We start from the raw sequence: 17973 nt of genomic DNA, 5'->3' as shown, positions 1-17973 counted from the left end.
AACAATGAGAGAGAATCATTCATCAGCTGCCTCCGTCATGCTCCACACTGGGGATCGAGCTCACACCCCAGACATATGTCCCTATCAGGAATCAAACCATGACTTTCTGGTTCCTAGGTCGACGCTCAACCACTGAACCACTCCAGCCAGGCTATTTTACTTTTTAAGTCTCCTTATTTATCTCCACTTCCTCTCATTTTCATCTAAACCACTGAAAAAGCCTCCTATTTGTCTCTATGCTGGAACACTTGCCCTCTTTTTAATCTCATGCCTACAATTGCAGTGGTGGTGATTTTAAAAATGCATATTTGGCCATTTCACTTACTGCTTAAAAGCTTTTAGGAGACTTCTTTAGTCAGAGACCAAATTGTCTTGTGATCCTGTCTGACCTGGCTGTAGCCTGCTATGTCACCAGCTTCTCTTGCCAGTCTTCCCCTTGATCTCTCCACTTTAGCCATACTACTTTTCTGTCAGCACTTTGAACCTGCTATGGTCTTTTTGCTGGAGGCTTTTGTACATACTGTTCTCTCTGCCTAAAAGGCTTGTCATCAGTAATTGATGACTCAACTTTCATATTTTGGTGCTAATATGATCTTAGAGAAAGCCTTGTCTGAGTAATCTCACCTCTCACTTTTCCCCGTCTCTGCAACCCCACTAAAGTGAAATCAGTTTCCCCAACTGTACGTTGTTAACAGTGTCTCATACCTTTTCTTTTATAGCACTTCTCAGTTTGTAATTATGTATTAGTGTGATTATTCCAGTAATGTTTGTCTCATATATAATCTTCACAACTACTCAGTAAATTCTGTATTACTACCATCATTTTAAACACGAGCATTTTAAACAAGCCTATGTGGCTTGGTTGGGCGGCGTCCTGTGCACCAAAAAGTTGCAGGTTTGATTCTCAGTCAGGGCACATACCTGGGTTTCGGGCTTGATCCCTGGTGCGGGGCATGCAGGAGACAGCCAATCGATGTTTACCTCTCACATCAATGTTTCTCCTTCTCTCCCCATTTCCCTTCCTCTCTCCCTCAAAATCAATTTAAAAATCTTAAATAAATAAGCATAAGCATTCTAAATAACCTGCCCAAGAGTACTCAGCTGGTAAGTGGGGGAACTGGGATTTGAACCCATATTCCATCTGTGAGACTTGATATCACAAGGGCAGGCACTGTGCTGGCTTTTCCTGATTGTTGTAACCTCAACACTTAGCATAGTGCCTGCAATATTTGCTGTATGGTACTAAGGACAGTGTCCTTGTATTTCCATTTCATATGTTTATAGTTTAAAACATAATGTCAGGCCCTAGCCAGTTTTATCAGTGGTTAGAGCGTTGGCCCTCAGACTGAAGGGTCCTGGTTTCGATTCTGATCAAGGGCACATACCTTGGTTGCAGGCTCGATCCTGGCCTCAGGTCATGGCATCTGAGGGAGGCAACCAATTGATATTTCTCTCTCTCTGTCTCACCCCCTCCCTTCCACTCTGTCTAAAATTCAGTGGGAAAAATATCCTCGAGTAAGGATTAACAAAACAAAATAAGCATAATGTCAGTTTAAATTTACAAACCCTGTTTAGAAGGTAACTGATAGAGTCAAGTATGGTTGTATCATTTACATATGACTAGTATTGTGACCACCTTTTCATTTTTCTCAAAAATTGATGTGATACATTTCTTTTAGGTGTGTACAAGCTGTGAGGACAATGCAGAAGCTAATGGGTTTTGTGTAGAGTGTGTTGAATGGCTCTGTAAGACATGCATCAGAGCTCATCAAAGGGTGAAGTTCACAAAAGACCATACTGTGAGGCAGAAAGAGGAAGTATCTCCAGGTAATGAATTAGTTCTTTTAATCTCTTTTTCTCTATTCCTCCCACCATTTTTTTTTCCCTTTCTACGCTGACATGCTTTGATACACTTATAAGCATTATCATGTGCTTGGAAAAAAATATTAAATGTGTTTACAAGTTGTGAAGAGAATTGGACAGAAAATTAAGAGGTTATAAACAGACTCTTAAAGAAACGCAAGTGGTTGATGAATGTGTCGTTTCCATCTCTGTTATTAAAGAAATGCACCTAAAGATTGTGAAATATTTCTTTCTTTTTTAAATAAAATTGGTGAAGATTAAATATACTGAGAAAATCTTATTAGTAAGCTAATAGTCTACCCGAGTAGGAATACAAATTGGTACAGTTTTTTGGAGTACTGTTTAATTATGTATATATAAATTACCGTTTGGCCCAACAATTCTATTACTAGGAATTTGTCTTACAGAACCATTCAATGACTTTTACATTTCATTTGTTTGTTTCAACACTAACACACAATATTGAAAAATGAGAAACATTTAAATGACCACTACCAGCTAGTATATCCTTTTGATGGAATACTGTCTATATATACAAAAGCCTAAGCGACCGTCCAACTGGTAGCTAGGTTGTGCTCTGACCACCAGGGGGCAGACGCTCAACGCCGAGCAACAGCAACTTTGCAGAGTGCCCTCTTGCACTCCAGATCCCCTCGAGGGATTTCAGATTGCCGGTTTTGGCCCAATCCCCTCAGGCCAGGCCGAGGGACCCCGCCTGCCGGAGGGACCCTGCTCACTCCACAGATGCCCTTGGAGCCCTGCCACTGCCCCAGGTGCAGCCAGCTGGGGAGGGACAGCAGGAGGTTGGCTCCAGGGCGTGTCCAGCCCATCTTGCCCAGTCCTGCCCTGCCAGCCACCTTCTAATTAATTTCCTTTCAGTGTGCACGAATCTGTGCACTGGGCCTCTAGTATAGTTAATAAATACATAGATCTATTTACTAACATAGAAAGATAGCTAACATAGAGGTAAGTGGGGAAAAAAACAGTTTACAAGACAATAAGTATAGTGCTATTTTTTAAATTTTATAAAACAAAATACCCACTAATATATATAGTTGTGTAGAAAAACAGCCAAAGGAACACATATCAGGTTATTAATATTGATTATCTCTGAAGGTGAGATTATTTCTGTAATGTTTGGATTTTACTTTAAATTATTAGATAACTGTTTAATTAATCATATTTATTTGTATTCTGATTTTTTCCATTTAACATTATAGTAAGTATTGCCCAATTTTATTCCTATTCTGGTTAACTATTGTAAAGTTACACGGATGACTGTATAATAGTGAAAACTTTATAATTACTTGTGTTGATGGGTATCATTTGTTAGTATTTTTGCAAAAGTGGTGAAATTTCTTTTTTTTAAACCACATCTTTATTATATTTTCTGAATTGCATTTTTAAAAATGTCCCCCTGTACATGGAATAAAAAACATCAAATTGGTTCACACTCACTTATCTGGGCCATTAAGACTTTTTAATTTTATAAAGCATATTTTTAACCACATTTTTTTCTGAATTATAATTGGAATTTACACATTGGAAAGTGAAGAGCTCATTTATATTTTCCTTCTGAAATGCCAAGAATACTTAACATTTTAACAGATATAAAACCTAGAAGTAGTGATGTTGTTGATTAAATTGTTTGTAGTTCTTTTATATCTCAGTAGAATTTAATTATTTACTATTCAATTACGTTAATTTTCCTTTTTTTGGCTCTCATTGTTTCTCCAGAAGCAGTTGGTGTGACCAGTCAGCGACCAGTATTTTGTCCCTTTCATAAGAAGGAGCAGCTAAAGCTTTATTGTGAAACATGCGACAAACTGACATGTCGGGATTGCCAGTTATTAGAACATAAAGAGCATAGGTACCAACATCTTTGATCTATACATAGATTTGTAATATAGCTTCATGAAAGTAGAGGACTGCTGGCACCAAACCAAATGGCAGTCTGCAGATAATGCTTTGTTTGGCCTATTCAGGAACTAGAGGCCTGTTGCATGAAATTCATGCACTGGGATGTGGGGGGCGGGGGGTTCCCTCAGCTCAGCCTGCACCCTCTTGCAGTCCAGGAGCCCTGAGGGGATGTCTGACTGCTGCAGAAGCGGGAGAGTCTCCTGCCATTGCTGCATTCGCCAGCCGTGAGCCTGGCTTCTGGCTGAGCGGCGCTCCCCCTGTGGGAGCGCACTGATCACCAGGGGGCAGATCCTGCGTTGAGCATCTACCCCCTGGTGGTTAGTGCACATCATAGTGACTGGTTGACTGGTTGATTATCTGCCCACTGGTGGTCAGTGTATATCATAGCGAACAGTCGACCATCTGATCGTCTGCCCCCTGGTGGTCAGTGCATGTCATAGCAAGCGATTGAGCGACCTTAGCATTCATTATGCTTTGATTGGTTGAACGGACAACTGGACACTTGGCATTTTAGGCTTTTATCATATAGGATATTTCAACTTTGGCACTATTGACATTTTGGGCCAGAGATAATTCTTTGGGGGCTGTTTGATGCTTTATGTGGTATTTAGCTGCATCTCTGACCTCTAGTCACTAGATTCCAGTAGCATCCTCCCAGTTGTCACAACTGAAAATGCATGGTCCTGGGAGCAAGGTCACCCTGAGCTAATAACCACTAGCCCCCACATATTGTTTTACTTATTTAATTTTTTTAATTTTTATATATTTTTATTTCAGAGGAAGGGAAAGGGAGTGAGAGATAGAAACATCAATAATGAGAGAAAATCATTGATCAGCTGCCTCCTGCACGCCCCCTATTGGGGATTGAGCCCAAAACCCCAGGTATGTGCCCTTGACGGGGAATCGAACCATGACCTGCTGGTTCATAGGTTGATGCTCAACCACCGAGCCATGCTGGCTGGGCTAAAGTACACTTTAGACAGAAGAAAAATGGGAGATGATGTGTGGCAGAATAAAAGCAGTTAAAATAAGCATTTGTAAATCTGAATAAATATTGACTTAGAAAGCAATAAAAATATCTAGTTGGTTTGCATTATGTGTGTTGTATATCACACAGCAGACATGTTAGGACAGTGGTCAGCAAACCTATTTTAGTCAACAGAGCCAAATATCAACAGTGCAACAATTGAAATTTCTTTTGAGAGCCAAATTCTTTAAACTTAAACTATATAGGTAGGTACATTGTTATTAACTTAATTAGGGTACTCCTAAGGCTTAGGAAGAACCACACTCAGGGGCCAAAGAGCCACATGTGGCTCCCGAGCCGCAGTTTGCCGACCACGGTGTTAGAAGGATGTGGAGTTTATGGTCTAAGGCTTATGAATAATTTAGGGTGGAGGGTAAAAATATAAAAATCAATATTAGGTGATAAGTCAAGATCTGTGTTGTGTAATATCTGGAGTAGTCACTGAAAGAATAGTAAAAGTATTTTTTGGGGGGAGAATAGAATAATTAATCAGTCTAAACACAGGTCAAAGAAGGAAAAAGCAACAAAGAGCAGATTAAATAAGAACTTGATAGATCTATAAATGTATTGTAATTATAATAAATGTAAATAGATAAAATGTTCAAAATATTTCAGGTTAGATAAGAAGAAAATAGAAAGTCTGTTGCTTTTTGTAAGAGAAACATCTAAAACCTGAGTATATAAAAAGGACAGGTAAAGATGTGCCATACAAACACCAAACAAAGGCAAGTTGGCATAGCAAAATGCATTGAGATAAAGGGGGAAACTTTATAATGAAAAATGGTTTTCTTAATCTAAAAGATACAACAGTTCTAAATTTATGCCCTTTAAAATATATAGAGAAAAAGAAAATAATAAAAAGAAAAATATGTAAAGAAAAATAACAACTTAGAACAAGTAAACAAATCTACAGTTAGAGTGGGAAATTTAACATCTGAATAATTGACAAAACAAGCACACTAAAAATAAGTATTTTTTCATAAAATTCAAATAACAATTAATAAATAACTTCATGGACATTAAGAAATACTGTACCCAATACACGTTCTTTTCAAACATAAATAGGAAGAATTTAATGCCAGAGCAGTCTTAAATTTCAAAGGATTAAAATCATATAAAGTCTTGTGTAAACTCTGCAGTTAATCTGGAAAATAATAATAGATGAGAAAAATCTCCAAATATTTGAAAATGAAGGAATACAGTTCACATGAAAACAAAATGTAATGATGTATTATCCTGGATGGTATCCTGGATTAGAGGGAGAAGAAATTATAGAGGACATTAGTGAGACAAATGACATAATTGGTATATGGTCTGTAGATTAGATGGAAGTATTATCTCAATGTCAATTTTCCTATAATTATGGGTAAACAATAGAAGATCCTTTTGAGGAAATGGCATACTAATTATTAAGGAATTAAAGGGCTGTTGAGGAGGCAATATTTGAAAAACTAAGCAGTGTTAAAGGTATATGTGAGAACTCTGTACTATTGCAAATTTATCTTTAAAATTATTTCAAAATTAGTTAATAAAGTGTAAAAAAAGAAATCCTGATATAGTATACTAGAAAATATTTTTATCTGAATGATAATGAAAATATTTCTGAAATATACTGCTAAATCCATGATTAGAAAGAAATATACAATTGCATATATTAAATAGGATTAAAAAATGAATGTGTTAAACATTTATCTCAAGTTAGAATGAGTAAATTAAACCTCAAGTAAGTGGGGAAAGGGATATAATAAAGACAAGTGCAGAAATTAATGAAATAGGTAAAGCCAAAAATTGGGTCTTTCAGAAAGACTAGTAAAATTATCAAATCTTTTTTTTTTTTTAATATATTTTTTTTTATTGATTTTTTTACAGAGAGGAAGGGAGAGAGATAGAGAGTTAGAAACATTGATGAGAGAGAAACATCGATCAGCTGCCTCCTGCACATCTCCCACTGGGAGATGTGCCCAGAACCCAGGCACATGCCCCTGACCGGAACCAAACCCGGGACCCTTCAGTCCGCAGGTCGACGCTCCATCCACTGAGCCAAACCAGTTTCGGCAATTATCAAATCTTTTTATGAGTGATTAAGAAGGGAGCAGGCCCAAATAATAGGAATAAGGGGGTATTTTGTAAAGGAATTAAAAAATATAAAAGGATATCTGTAAAAATGGGAGATATCTGTAATACTATCAATAGTAAAAAATATATTTAAAAAATTAAAAAAGGATCTATCTGTCAATAGAAAATTTTTACATGAAATGGGATAATTCTTAGAAAGTACAGCTTACCAAAACTAGTACAAAAAAAAACAAAGAAAATTAGATTAGTCCTTCAATTTCATGTAAATCCATGATTTATAATTTTCCCATAAAGTAAAATACAAATCCAGATAAACTTCTGATTATGAGGAGTAAAAATAGAAAATTACAGAGCGGTCTCACCCATGAGATGAACCTAAAAATTCTAAGCAGTTGTAAAGTATATTATTGTCTACCCACTACACTGTACACCTGAAACTAATACAAAATAATATTGAATGTAAACTGTAATCTATACTAATAAAAGGGTAATATGCTAATTAGACCAGGCCGACGGGCCATCTTCCGGACAAAGCCATGTCATGGGGACCCAGACAGAGGCAGCTAGGGACGATCAGGCCAGCAGGGGAGAGCAGTTAGGGGCAATATCAGGCTGGCAGGGGAGGGCCGTTGGGGGCATTAGGCAGGCAGGTGAGTGGTTAGGAGCCAGTGGTTCTGGATTGCGAGAGGGATGTCTGACTGCCGGTTTAGGTCTGATCCCGGGATCAGTCCTAAACTGGCAGTCGGACATCCCCCTAGGGGTCCTGGATTGGAAAGGGTGCAGGCCGGGCTGAGGGACACCCCCCTCCCCCTGCACGAATTTCATGCACTGGGCCTCTAGTTGAATAACAAAATTCTAAGAGATAAATTGGGAAACCAAATTCAGTAGTATTATGATTTTTGGATAATGTAATCACAACCAAGTTGGCCTTATTAGTAATACAAGTTTATTTAACATCTGAAAATCATCATGTAATTCATATATTTAAAGAATAAAGGAAAAATTATATAATCATCTCAGTAGAGGCAGAAGAAACATTAAATTAAAAATATAACCCATGATTGCCCTGGCTGGTTGGCTAGGTAGAGCATCGTCCTGTGCACCAAAAGGTCACCGGTTCAATACCCAGTCATGGCACATGCTCCGGTTGCAGGTTCTGTCCCATCAGGGTGCATACAGAGGCAATCGATAGATGTTTCTCCCTCTAACTTCCTCTTTCTCTAAAATCAATATGAAAACATTTAAACATATATATGTATATGTGTGTGTGTGTGTGTGTATCTTAGCAAACTAGGAATAAAAGGAAATTTCTCAAACCTGCTAAAGATTATGAAAAGAACTAGTAAACATCATAAATAGAATATTCAAAGTTTTTACTTTGAGTTTAGGAAGAAGATAAAGATGACCATTTTGACCATTTCATTCAACATTACACTATTAGCGTAGTAATGAAAAACAGCGTAGTAATGAAAAAAAGTTTAAAATAAAAATCTTGTTACCTAAGAAGGAATTTAAACAGTCATTGTTTACAAATATGATTATGTACAAAGGAAATGGAATGAAATTATGTTTTCTTTTTTTCTAACTTTGACCACCCTCTTTATATTTAATTTAATTATACTTTCAAATTACATTACGTAAAGTACTGTATTTATACATTTTATGAAAAACTTCCAATGAAAATCTTCATATGTATCATTTACATCATTGTCTTTCTCTCAAGATACTCTTGAATCATCTTATTTGTCAGAGGCGATCATCTTCATTTCTAAGTTAAATATTTTAAAAGGGCTTATTATTTAAAAATGATCTTCAAAATGTTTATAAGCATGAAACTTTCATAATTATGAAATTGTAAAATAGTTAAATCTGCCTAAATATTTGTTATTACTTTTTGGCCAAGTGAGCTCTGTAATCCTCTAAAACCGTGATAATGCATGTGTGTCTCCCAAATTCTCAAAATAATTTAAAGAGTGTTCTTGAATAATATCTGTAAAGACTCCTCTTTCCTTTTCTTTTTCTTTTTTTTAAAATCCTCACTCAAGGATATTTTACATTGATTTTTAGAGAGTGTGGAAGAGAGAGAGGGAAATACAGGGAGAAATATCGATGTGCGAGAAACACATTGATTGGTTGCCTCCTGCATGTGCCCTGACCATGGCCCAGGCCAGGGAAGAGCCTGCAACCTAGGTACGGACCCTGACCTGAATCAAACCTGGGACCCTTCCGTCCACAGGCCGATGTTCTATCCACTGAGCAAAACCAGCCAGGGCTAGACTCCCTTTTTCTTAAGGGATAATTTCCACAAGAGGGAAAATTTGCCTTATAGGGATATATAGAGTGCGCCCCCCCCCCCCACAAATATATACACACTTTAACAGCTGATAGCTCAATTTTGACAATGAAATGTATTTTAATTAATACTGCCTTTGTAATTATTCAAAGTGTGTGTATACATTTTTGGGGGGTCCCCTATATTTTGTATTTTAACTGATTGTTTATATTCTTTATACTCTTAAATAGTTTTCTATTATTTCTTTGCTTTGGGGCTTTTCATTTTACACAGATTAATTCATGTGATAATTGAATTATTTCTTCAGATATCAATTTATAGAAGAAGCTTTTCAGAATCAGAAAGTGATTATAGATACACTAATCACCAAATTGATGGAAAAAACAAAGTACATCAAATTCACAGGAAATCAGATCCAGAACAGGTAAATTTTCATTTATGGTATTATAATAAATCATCTTTATATGTGTTAAGTATACTCACTTTTAGAACATTTTATTTAACTCATGGTGAAATAGATCTAAGTAAGCTGCCAGATGACTCGAATAACAGAGTTAATAAGACTTCTACAAAATTTTGGATTTCTGGAAAGTTTGGGTTTGAAAGCATCTTTTCAGCCATGAAATTTAAAATTATTTTGATGACACACTGCATTTATAGCAGCTCACTTAAGTTATCGATAATTCATCATTATCAGTGTTTTTTAATTTTATTTATTTATTTATTTATTTTAATATATTTTATTGATTTTTTACAGAGAGGAAGGGAGAGAGAGAGATAGTCAGAAACATCGATGAGAGAGAAACATTGATCAGCCGCCTCCTGCACATCCCCTACTGGGGATGTGCCCGCAACCCAGGTACATGCCCTTGACCGGAATTGAACCCGGGACCCTTCAGTCCGCAGGCCGACGCTCTATCCACTGATCCAAACCGGTTTCGGCAGTGTTTTTTAATTTTAAAGAAATACCTGGATTTTAAAGATAAAATCAACTGTTTTTGCTAGTGTAAAATATTTTAACACTTGATGATATATATAAATGCTATTTTAAGAATTGCTAAACTTTGAGATAACCCCTCAGGGCTGTTATCTTAACTGCAATGAATTGGAGACATTTGGACCAGGAGACAGGGATTGTTACACTGTTTCACACACCTTTTATTCCTTGTCAGGTACAATATTACACAGTTTCTACATATTATCTATTATGTTTTTGTCTTCCATTTGTCCAAGGCTCCTGTCTCACAATTCAGTGATTGCTGGAGGAAACTACTGGCCTCTGTTGGGAAGAGGGAGTTTGTCTAGCTCCCCCTTTTTTTTAAATCCCATTTGGGGCACACACTGACATTTTGCAACCTTTACAACCCTATGAAATTCTGTATCCCCTTTCTTTTAACGTGTCTGCCTAAATAGATCAAGAAATGCTTATTAGAAAGAGCTGGATAAGAGAGGCCTTACAGGGAATTTGAGTGCTGTTCTCAGAAAATTTTGTAAGGCTTTTGTGGTTCATCTTCCATAAGAGCAATCATAAACTGTTACTCTTATAATTTTGGAACATGACTGGGGTTGGGCATTTGGGAATTTTTTTCAAGGAATTCCTTGATTTTAAAAAAAAATTCTTCAATATAAGCTAACTTTTTTTGGTGTCCCATTATTAGTAGTATAGCTAGTCGTTATATATTGTAGTAGTAACAGTTTTAGTGTGTCAGTTTTTATTATTCTGATCAGCTCTCATTTCATTTTACCTTTCTCTTTCACATAACTATAGTTAACCAAAAACGATTTCCCTTACCATATTTTAATCACAATACTGTACTTTTCCAAGTAGAATAATTGGTGAATTGGTGGGTTAAAAATATTTTGTAACTGAGTAATTGAAAACTTGTAGTTAATATTTATAGAACTAGAGGCCCGGTGCACAAAATTTGTGCACTGGGGGGTAGGGGTGTCCCTCAGCCCAGCCTGCACCCTCTCCAATCTGAGACCTCTTGGGGGATGTCCGACTGCCCGTTTAGGCCTGATCCCATAACTAAACGGGCAGTCGGACATCCCTCTCAAAATCCAGGACTGCTGGCTCCCAACCACTCGCCTGTCTGCCTGATTGTCCCTTACCGCTTCTGCCTACCAGCCTGATCACCCCCGAACCACTCCCCTGCCAGCCTGATCAACACCTAACTGCTCCCCTGCCAGCCCTGTCACCCCCAACTGCCCTCCCCTGCTGGCCTGGTCGCCCCTAACCCTCCACCCCTGCTGGCCTGATCACCCACAACTGCCAGCCATCTTGTGGCTGTGGGTGCCGCCATCTTTGAGGGTGGGGCAGTCAATTAGCATATTCCCTCCTTATTGGCTGTGGGTGCTATTTTTGAGGGCGGGGCAGTCAATTAGCATATTCCCTCTTTATTAGATAGGCTAAGGAGAGATAATGATAGTCATTTCTACAATCTAGTAGCAAATGGTAGCAATTTGTAAGATAACTAATTTTATGTGAAAGATCCACCCTTGGTGACCTTTACCATTTTGACTTTTTTCTTATTCTTTCACAATATATACAGTATTTCCTTTTTTTTAAATTGACATATGGATGTCCATTTGCTCCAACTCCCATTTGTTGACAGAACTCTTCTGTTGCTACTGAATTGCCTTGGCACCTTTGTAGAATATCAGTTGACCATGTATGTGTGAAAATTTCTAGACTTAAAATAGTGTGAATTATCCAAATTTGGTGGGCTTTTATTTTTTTAGTATTTTGGTTTTTGAATTGGAAAAATTAAAGAATCTTTGGATTAGGTGTTAATTGCTTATATCTTTATTTGCCTACCTGATTATAGGAGGATTAAATTTAGTAGACTGACTTACTTGACCATTCATTTTCACACATGTGCAAACATGGTACTGGTTGCCCCTTTTTTATCCTGTCCTACAATTACGAGGATTTATATTAGTTATTTTGATCCTCTAGCCAATATTGATGTTAAATAATTATCTTGAAGATTTTCCAACAGAGAACAAAATCTCTGCCTTTTTAGTCTTGGAAGGTAACTATGGGAGAAACAGAAGAAAAGAAGCTTTTTATTTCTCTTATAATATTCAGTGGGTTCCCCATTATTCTTTTCTGCTTCTGTAAGATATTCTGGTGTAATGCTGTGTATTTTCTTTCTGTTTTTGATCTCTATGAAAACAGCATTTCCATTTTTTCTAATCAAAGGAAAAAACATATTTGGTGGTTGATTAAACATAAAGTAGTTATTTGGCTGCTTACTTAAAGACAAATGTGTTATTAAAAGTAACAAACTACTATTGTCTTTTTTATTCTTCTATTCAGGTATAATGGGTACTGTAGTAGTTCACATGACTAAATAAAAGTGACACATTTACCCTTTCCTACTTCTTAGTTGCAGTGAATAAAATAGAACTCTTTTAGATTCATGGTTTTCTTTATCATCTTTTTAGGCTGAGTATTGATTTTCCTGGGTGTCACCATAATCTTTCCAAAACATATTTTCTTAAAATGTTTTTTATGCATTTTGATTTTAAGGTTGAATTAAATGACTATGTCTTTCAGAAGAATGGGATTTCTACTGTATTGTTTTCAAGAAAGTCAATTTAAACTGAAGCATCCTAGAAATAGCTGAGCTTTTAAGTGCTGAAAACATTTTGGTCTAATTTAGACCTTAAAAAATCAGTTTTAAATATTGTAAAACAATTTTCCTGCCTTATATTTCCCCTCTTCATATAATTTTTAGGATAATTGAAGTAAATCAAAATCAAAAGCAAGTGGAACAAGATATTAAAGTTGCTATTTTTACATTGATGGTAGAAATAAATAAAAAAGGAAAAGCTCTACTGCATCAGCTTGAGGTAAGTACTGTTAATGCAGCATACTAGTATGATTTAATAGAATTTCATATGTATTTGCGAATTTGAAATCAAAGCCTTTTTCTTATAATTGTTTTATGATTCAGAAGTATTTCATCTCTATTCCCATGTTTTCCTTTGCCAGGCTCTGCATTGTCAAGCTTATGATTTATGGCTTTATAAAACAGTAGGAATGTCTTTTTTTTTTTTAATGTTAATCTTTATAGTACTGTAGCCTGAAAAATTAGAGTGAATCTACATTAAGAAAGTTTAACTGAGGACAAATATGAATGGGTGCTGTTATTTAATAGCATATATGCGGTTGATGCCCATATATGCTATATGGGATTTCCAGAACTTGGCTATTTATAGGAAGGATAGAAAATACATTTATCTTGGTATATCCAGTAATAATTTTTTAAACCAAATTATATCATGATATTAGTTTTGTTTTTTGTTAATCCTCACCTGAGGATATTTTTTCCATTGATTTTTAGAGAGAATAGAGGAGAGGGAGGGAGGGAGGGAGGGAAGGAGGGAGAGAGAGAGAGAGAGAGAGAGAGAGAGAGAGAGAGAGAGAGAAACATTGATGTGAGAGAGTCACATTGGTTGGTTGCTTCCTGCACATGGCCCGACATGGGCAGGGATCGAACCTGCAACCCAGGTACGTGCCCTTTACCAGGACCCTGGTGTGCTGGCCAGTGCTCTAACCACTGCACACACAGGCCAGAGTTATGATTTTTTTATAGATTATAATTCTTTATTATATTTCAGTTGATTTCCAAATAAAATAATTCTGAACAAAAGAATTTAAGCATTTTTGAGCTTTTGACATACCCTATAAGGTAAATGTAGATAACTGAATTATTAGAAACTTTTCGTGTGAAGTATTTTAAAAACTCAATTTGAAGTATTAAAAAAACTCAATTTGAAGATCTAATTGGCTACATTAAACAATTCATGAATCCGCAGCTTCCCACCTAGCAAGTAGGTTGATACTCCCACTAGGAATTTTGTTAGTTATTATTATTTACTCCAGAGTGTCTAACATAATGCCTTGCTTGCAGGAGAAACTCTGTAAATATTGAAGAGATGAATCATTTTAGATTCATTGAAGTGACAGTTTTGCATCACCAAAGGGTTGGAGTGCAATTGAACAAAATTTTGGAAAGATACACTAATTAGCTATGTTTAGTTCTCAACAATATACATTTAACCTTATGAGATAAGGTAAAAGGAGGTGCCTCCTGCCCTTAACATTTTATAGTGTTAATTACTAAAGCCAGGGCATTTTGGATAGTTGTTTCCCACTGAAGATAAGAAAGATATTACTATCTTCATCAGCTGTTTTATGTTCCTGAAGGTCAAGATCCAAATTCACTGCTTGACTTCAAATATATGGAGGTTACAACTTCTATATGGTATATTAACATATTAATTGCATGATATTTTAGAATTTTTTAGTATATTGATACAGAAGGAATTCACAGTAAAGAAGCAATTTAGAATGAGAAAAGAGTAAAAGAATTGTCATGTTTGAAGATTAGAAAAAAACTCCTAGAAATAATTTAGTTCAACATCTTTTTGTTGTTGTTAATCCTCACCCAAGGATATTTTTCCATTGCATGTACTCTGATCAGAGCTGGCGGATCAAGCCTGCAACTGAAGTACATGCCCTTGACCCTTCATTCCTCAGGCCGACGCTCTATGCACTGAACCAAATCGGCCAGAGCCAACATCTTTATTTTATAGTTGACAAAACTATAAGGTCTTTGTTAGAAAGTTTTGTCCCCTGCAAAGCAAGGCCACTACCATGGTTTAGCAACCATACTGGAAACAAAGACTAAAATAATACTTTATTCTTTTATAATCAAAGACTTATTTAGTGAAGAATTATTCTGTCCAGGAAGAATCAGACCTTATTTACAGTAACTATTTTTTCAAGGTTCTCTGTTTCTGTTTTAATAGCTGCATTTAAACAATTTAAAATGTTTTCAAAGCTCTGCTTAAAATAAGTGACTTCAAATTGTTTTCTCAGAGATCAGTAGTGGCTGTGGTTGTTTCCAAACTTCACTGTAAATCAAAATTACTTACAGATTAAAAAAATAAGAAGAATATAGAAACAAAATATGACCAAATTCCCAATCTCTAGGAATAACCTTAGTCATCAGTATTACTTTTAATCAATGTTATTGCCTTACAGTTTTTATAGAACTGTTTAAAAATGTTTTTATTGATGATTCTTTTTTTTTAAAAAAAAAATATGTTTCTATTGATTTTTAGATAGAGAGGGAGAGGGAGAGAAACATCAATCGACTACCTCCTGAACACCCCCTACTGGCGATTGAGCCCACAACTCAGACATGTGCCCTGACCAGGAATCAAACAAGTGACCTATTGCTTCATGGGTCGATGCTCAACCGCTGAGCCACCCTGGCCAGGATACCAAATAGTTGTTTCTATGGAATACCAAGAAACTAGACCTTCTGATTCTCAATTTGCAACCTAATTAAAAATAAACAGAATATTCTTTCTAGAATGCCTCCAAAGAAACAGTTTTCACAGAGGTCAGAAATAACCTAATAAGTAAGTTATCTCTGAGTTTTAAATTAGATATGACAAAGCCATTAATAGTCACTGCAGTTTTTCCCTTAATTCAATTTAGCACATGTACATTCTCAACATTTGAAACTGACTATGGCTGGGATCTAGGTTCTCTTTTTCATTGAGACTATAAGTCTATATTGGAGCATAGCAATTTTACTTTAAACTTTTTTTTTTAAAGCCAGTAGAAAGCCCTATTTTCTTCCTCTTTCCTTGCTAGGTAAAGAAGATTTTTGGATAGAAACCTTTAAAATAACCCAAGTTCAGTGCTCTTCACTTTTTATTAACCTGTGTTCTTCCTTGTGTACTTCCTTAGAGAAAGGTAAAACCATCAGAGAGAAATTCTGTGTACTGCTTTTCTGTAGCTTTTCTGAGAGTGCATTGGCACATTAGTCACCATGAAACTCTCACTAGACCAAAAAAAAAAATGTTACAGCTTTTTTACCACATGCGAAGTATACATGTTGTCTACCATATGGTTGCAGTGAGGACTAGAATGCCTAAAAGGTGAAATCATGGGATTGAGTAAATTATGTGATCTGGTAATTTACTACATTGCTGGAAAGGTTATATTTATTTTATTTGTGGGTATTGAATTTAATAGGCATTTACTGTATTATAGCTAATCTACAGGTTTTGTTCCTATTGGATATTGGAAGATAACATGAATAGAAACCTAAGTCCCAGATATACACTGAGTGGCCAGATTATTATGATCGCCCCATCAGTACAATGAAGTGAATTAGTTATGCAAATAATAATAATAATAAAACCTTGAGAAGGTTAGGAAGTTTTCAATATTCAGTATTTTTGGAAGTGTCAATGAAGTACTGATGGGGTAGTCATAATAATCTGGCCGGTCATAATAATCTGGCCACTCAGTGTATAAAACCATACTGAGGGTGGAGGTTAGGGGCCATGGAGGCCATGGTGGTGGTGGTAGCAGCGGCTATAAGGAGCATTTGGAGCACACTGTTTTGCTGCATTAAGACTGATCCTTTGTACTAAGTGTAAAAGCAACACTAAGAGGATTTTCAGTTTCTTAAAGGCGATGGTTATTCTAATATGGTAATCTGAAAATGACCATTAAGATATGTTACAGACAGAATTAATTTTGAAATTATTTTCTTTTTAGAGCCTGGCGAAGGACCATCGCATAAAACTTATGCAACAACAACAGGAAGTGGCTGGACTTTCTAAACAGTTGGAACATGTCATGCATTTTTCTAAATGGGCAGTTTCCAGTGGCAGCAGTACAGCACTACTTTATAGCAAGCGACTGGTAAGATAGACCAAGTGTGGCATTTAATATTCCATCAGAATATAAGGAGAGCCCTGGCTGGTGTGTCTCAGTTGGTTGGGCATTGTCCTGTGTACCAAAAGGTTGCAGGGTTGATTACCAGTCAGGGCACATGCCTGGGTTGCAGGCTTGTATTAACCTACTTTTGCCCCTACCCCTGTATACAGCAAACCCTCAATTTAACGGACTTCGGATTTAACGGACAAAACTTGTAGTCCATAAGTTATATGTGAAAATTAACACCCTGTTAATTTTAAAATTCTTTTTAACCAAGACTTGCTTATAATTAAATTAACAGGGCTTTGTTTTTTTTACTTCACTGTTATTTTTAACAAATTCTACCGAACAGGCCATATGTTGGGAAAAAAACACTGTGTAGTAATTTTGCCGACATAAATATTACATAAAATTATTTACAGCTGTGGTCTACATATTTAAATGAAAAAGTCCACCAAACTTGTAAACAGTGTTTGGCGAATGATGAGCATATGATCACACCATATCATGCACATGGTAATTGGTTCTGTTGTTAATGTGGCATGACTTTCTGCAGCAGTTTTAACGTGTGCTAAGCCATGCCCCAGTCCTGTGCATTTGTTTACTCTCGGTGACTGGTAAATGTGTGCATTTACTAGATCTATTCAGTATAAATTTAAAATTACAGTAACACATATAGAAAACTTTTCTGTGAAATTAAACTTTTCATATATGCTTAATTTTAATTACACAAGCGTGTCTACATAAGTAGAAACAGGTAAACTAATTTGTCACTTTTTTAACACATGCATTCAGAAAACCTACTTCATTCTATAATGGACTTTTAGCTTTAATACTAGTAGACATCCCCTTGCCTGAATTAGTCTGTTACAGCGAGGTGTTACTGTATTGGATTTTTTAAAATATTATTTTAGCTGATAGAGAAGCACAAGTCCTTCATGCATTTCTTGATGGGCGTGTGCACTATCATCGTGCTCATGTTCACAGATTAGAAGCTCCAGATCATCTATTTGGAGTTGGGGTGTGGGTAATGAATGT

The 17973-nt window shown here is 36.1% G+C and overlaps 1 protein-coding gene across 1 annotated transcript in view; it reads left to right on the top strand.

Moving 5' to 3' along the window:
• TRIM24 (tripartite motif containing 24) overlaps positions 1-17973 on the top strand; it is an 87115-nt gene that overhangs the window by 27095 nt on the left and 42047 nt on the right. The window contains exons 4-8 of the mRNA XM_015572667.1: positions 1680-1827; positions 3601-3733; positions 9487-9603; positions 12923-13037; positions 16774-16920. Of these exons, the coding sequence (XP_015428153.1) occupies positions 1680-1827; positions 3601-3733; positions 9487-9603; positions 12923-13037; positions 16774-16920 (660 nt within the window). The remainder of the gene's footprint in view (positions 1-1679; positions 1828-3600; positions 3734-9486; positions 9604-12922; positions 13038-16773; positions 16921-17973) is intronic.

This window comes from Myotis davidii, unplaced genomic scaffold (assembly GCF_000327345.1).
Source record: "Myotis davidii unplaced genomic scaffold, ASM32734v1 scaffold329, whole genome shotgun sequence".
Taxonomy (NCBI): Eukaryota; Metazoa; Chordata; class Mammalia; order Chiroptera; family Vespertilionidae; genus Myotis; species Myotis davidii.
Note: the sequence above shows the minus strand (reverse complement) of the source record. Positions and strands in the feature narration are given on the sequence as shown.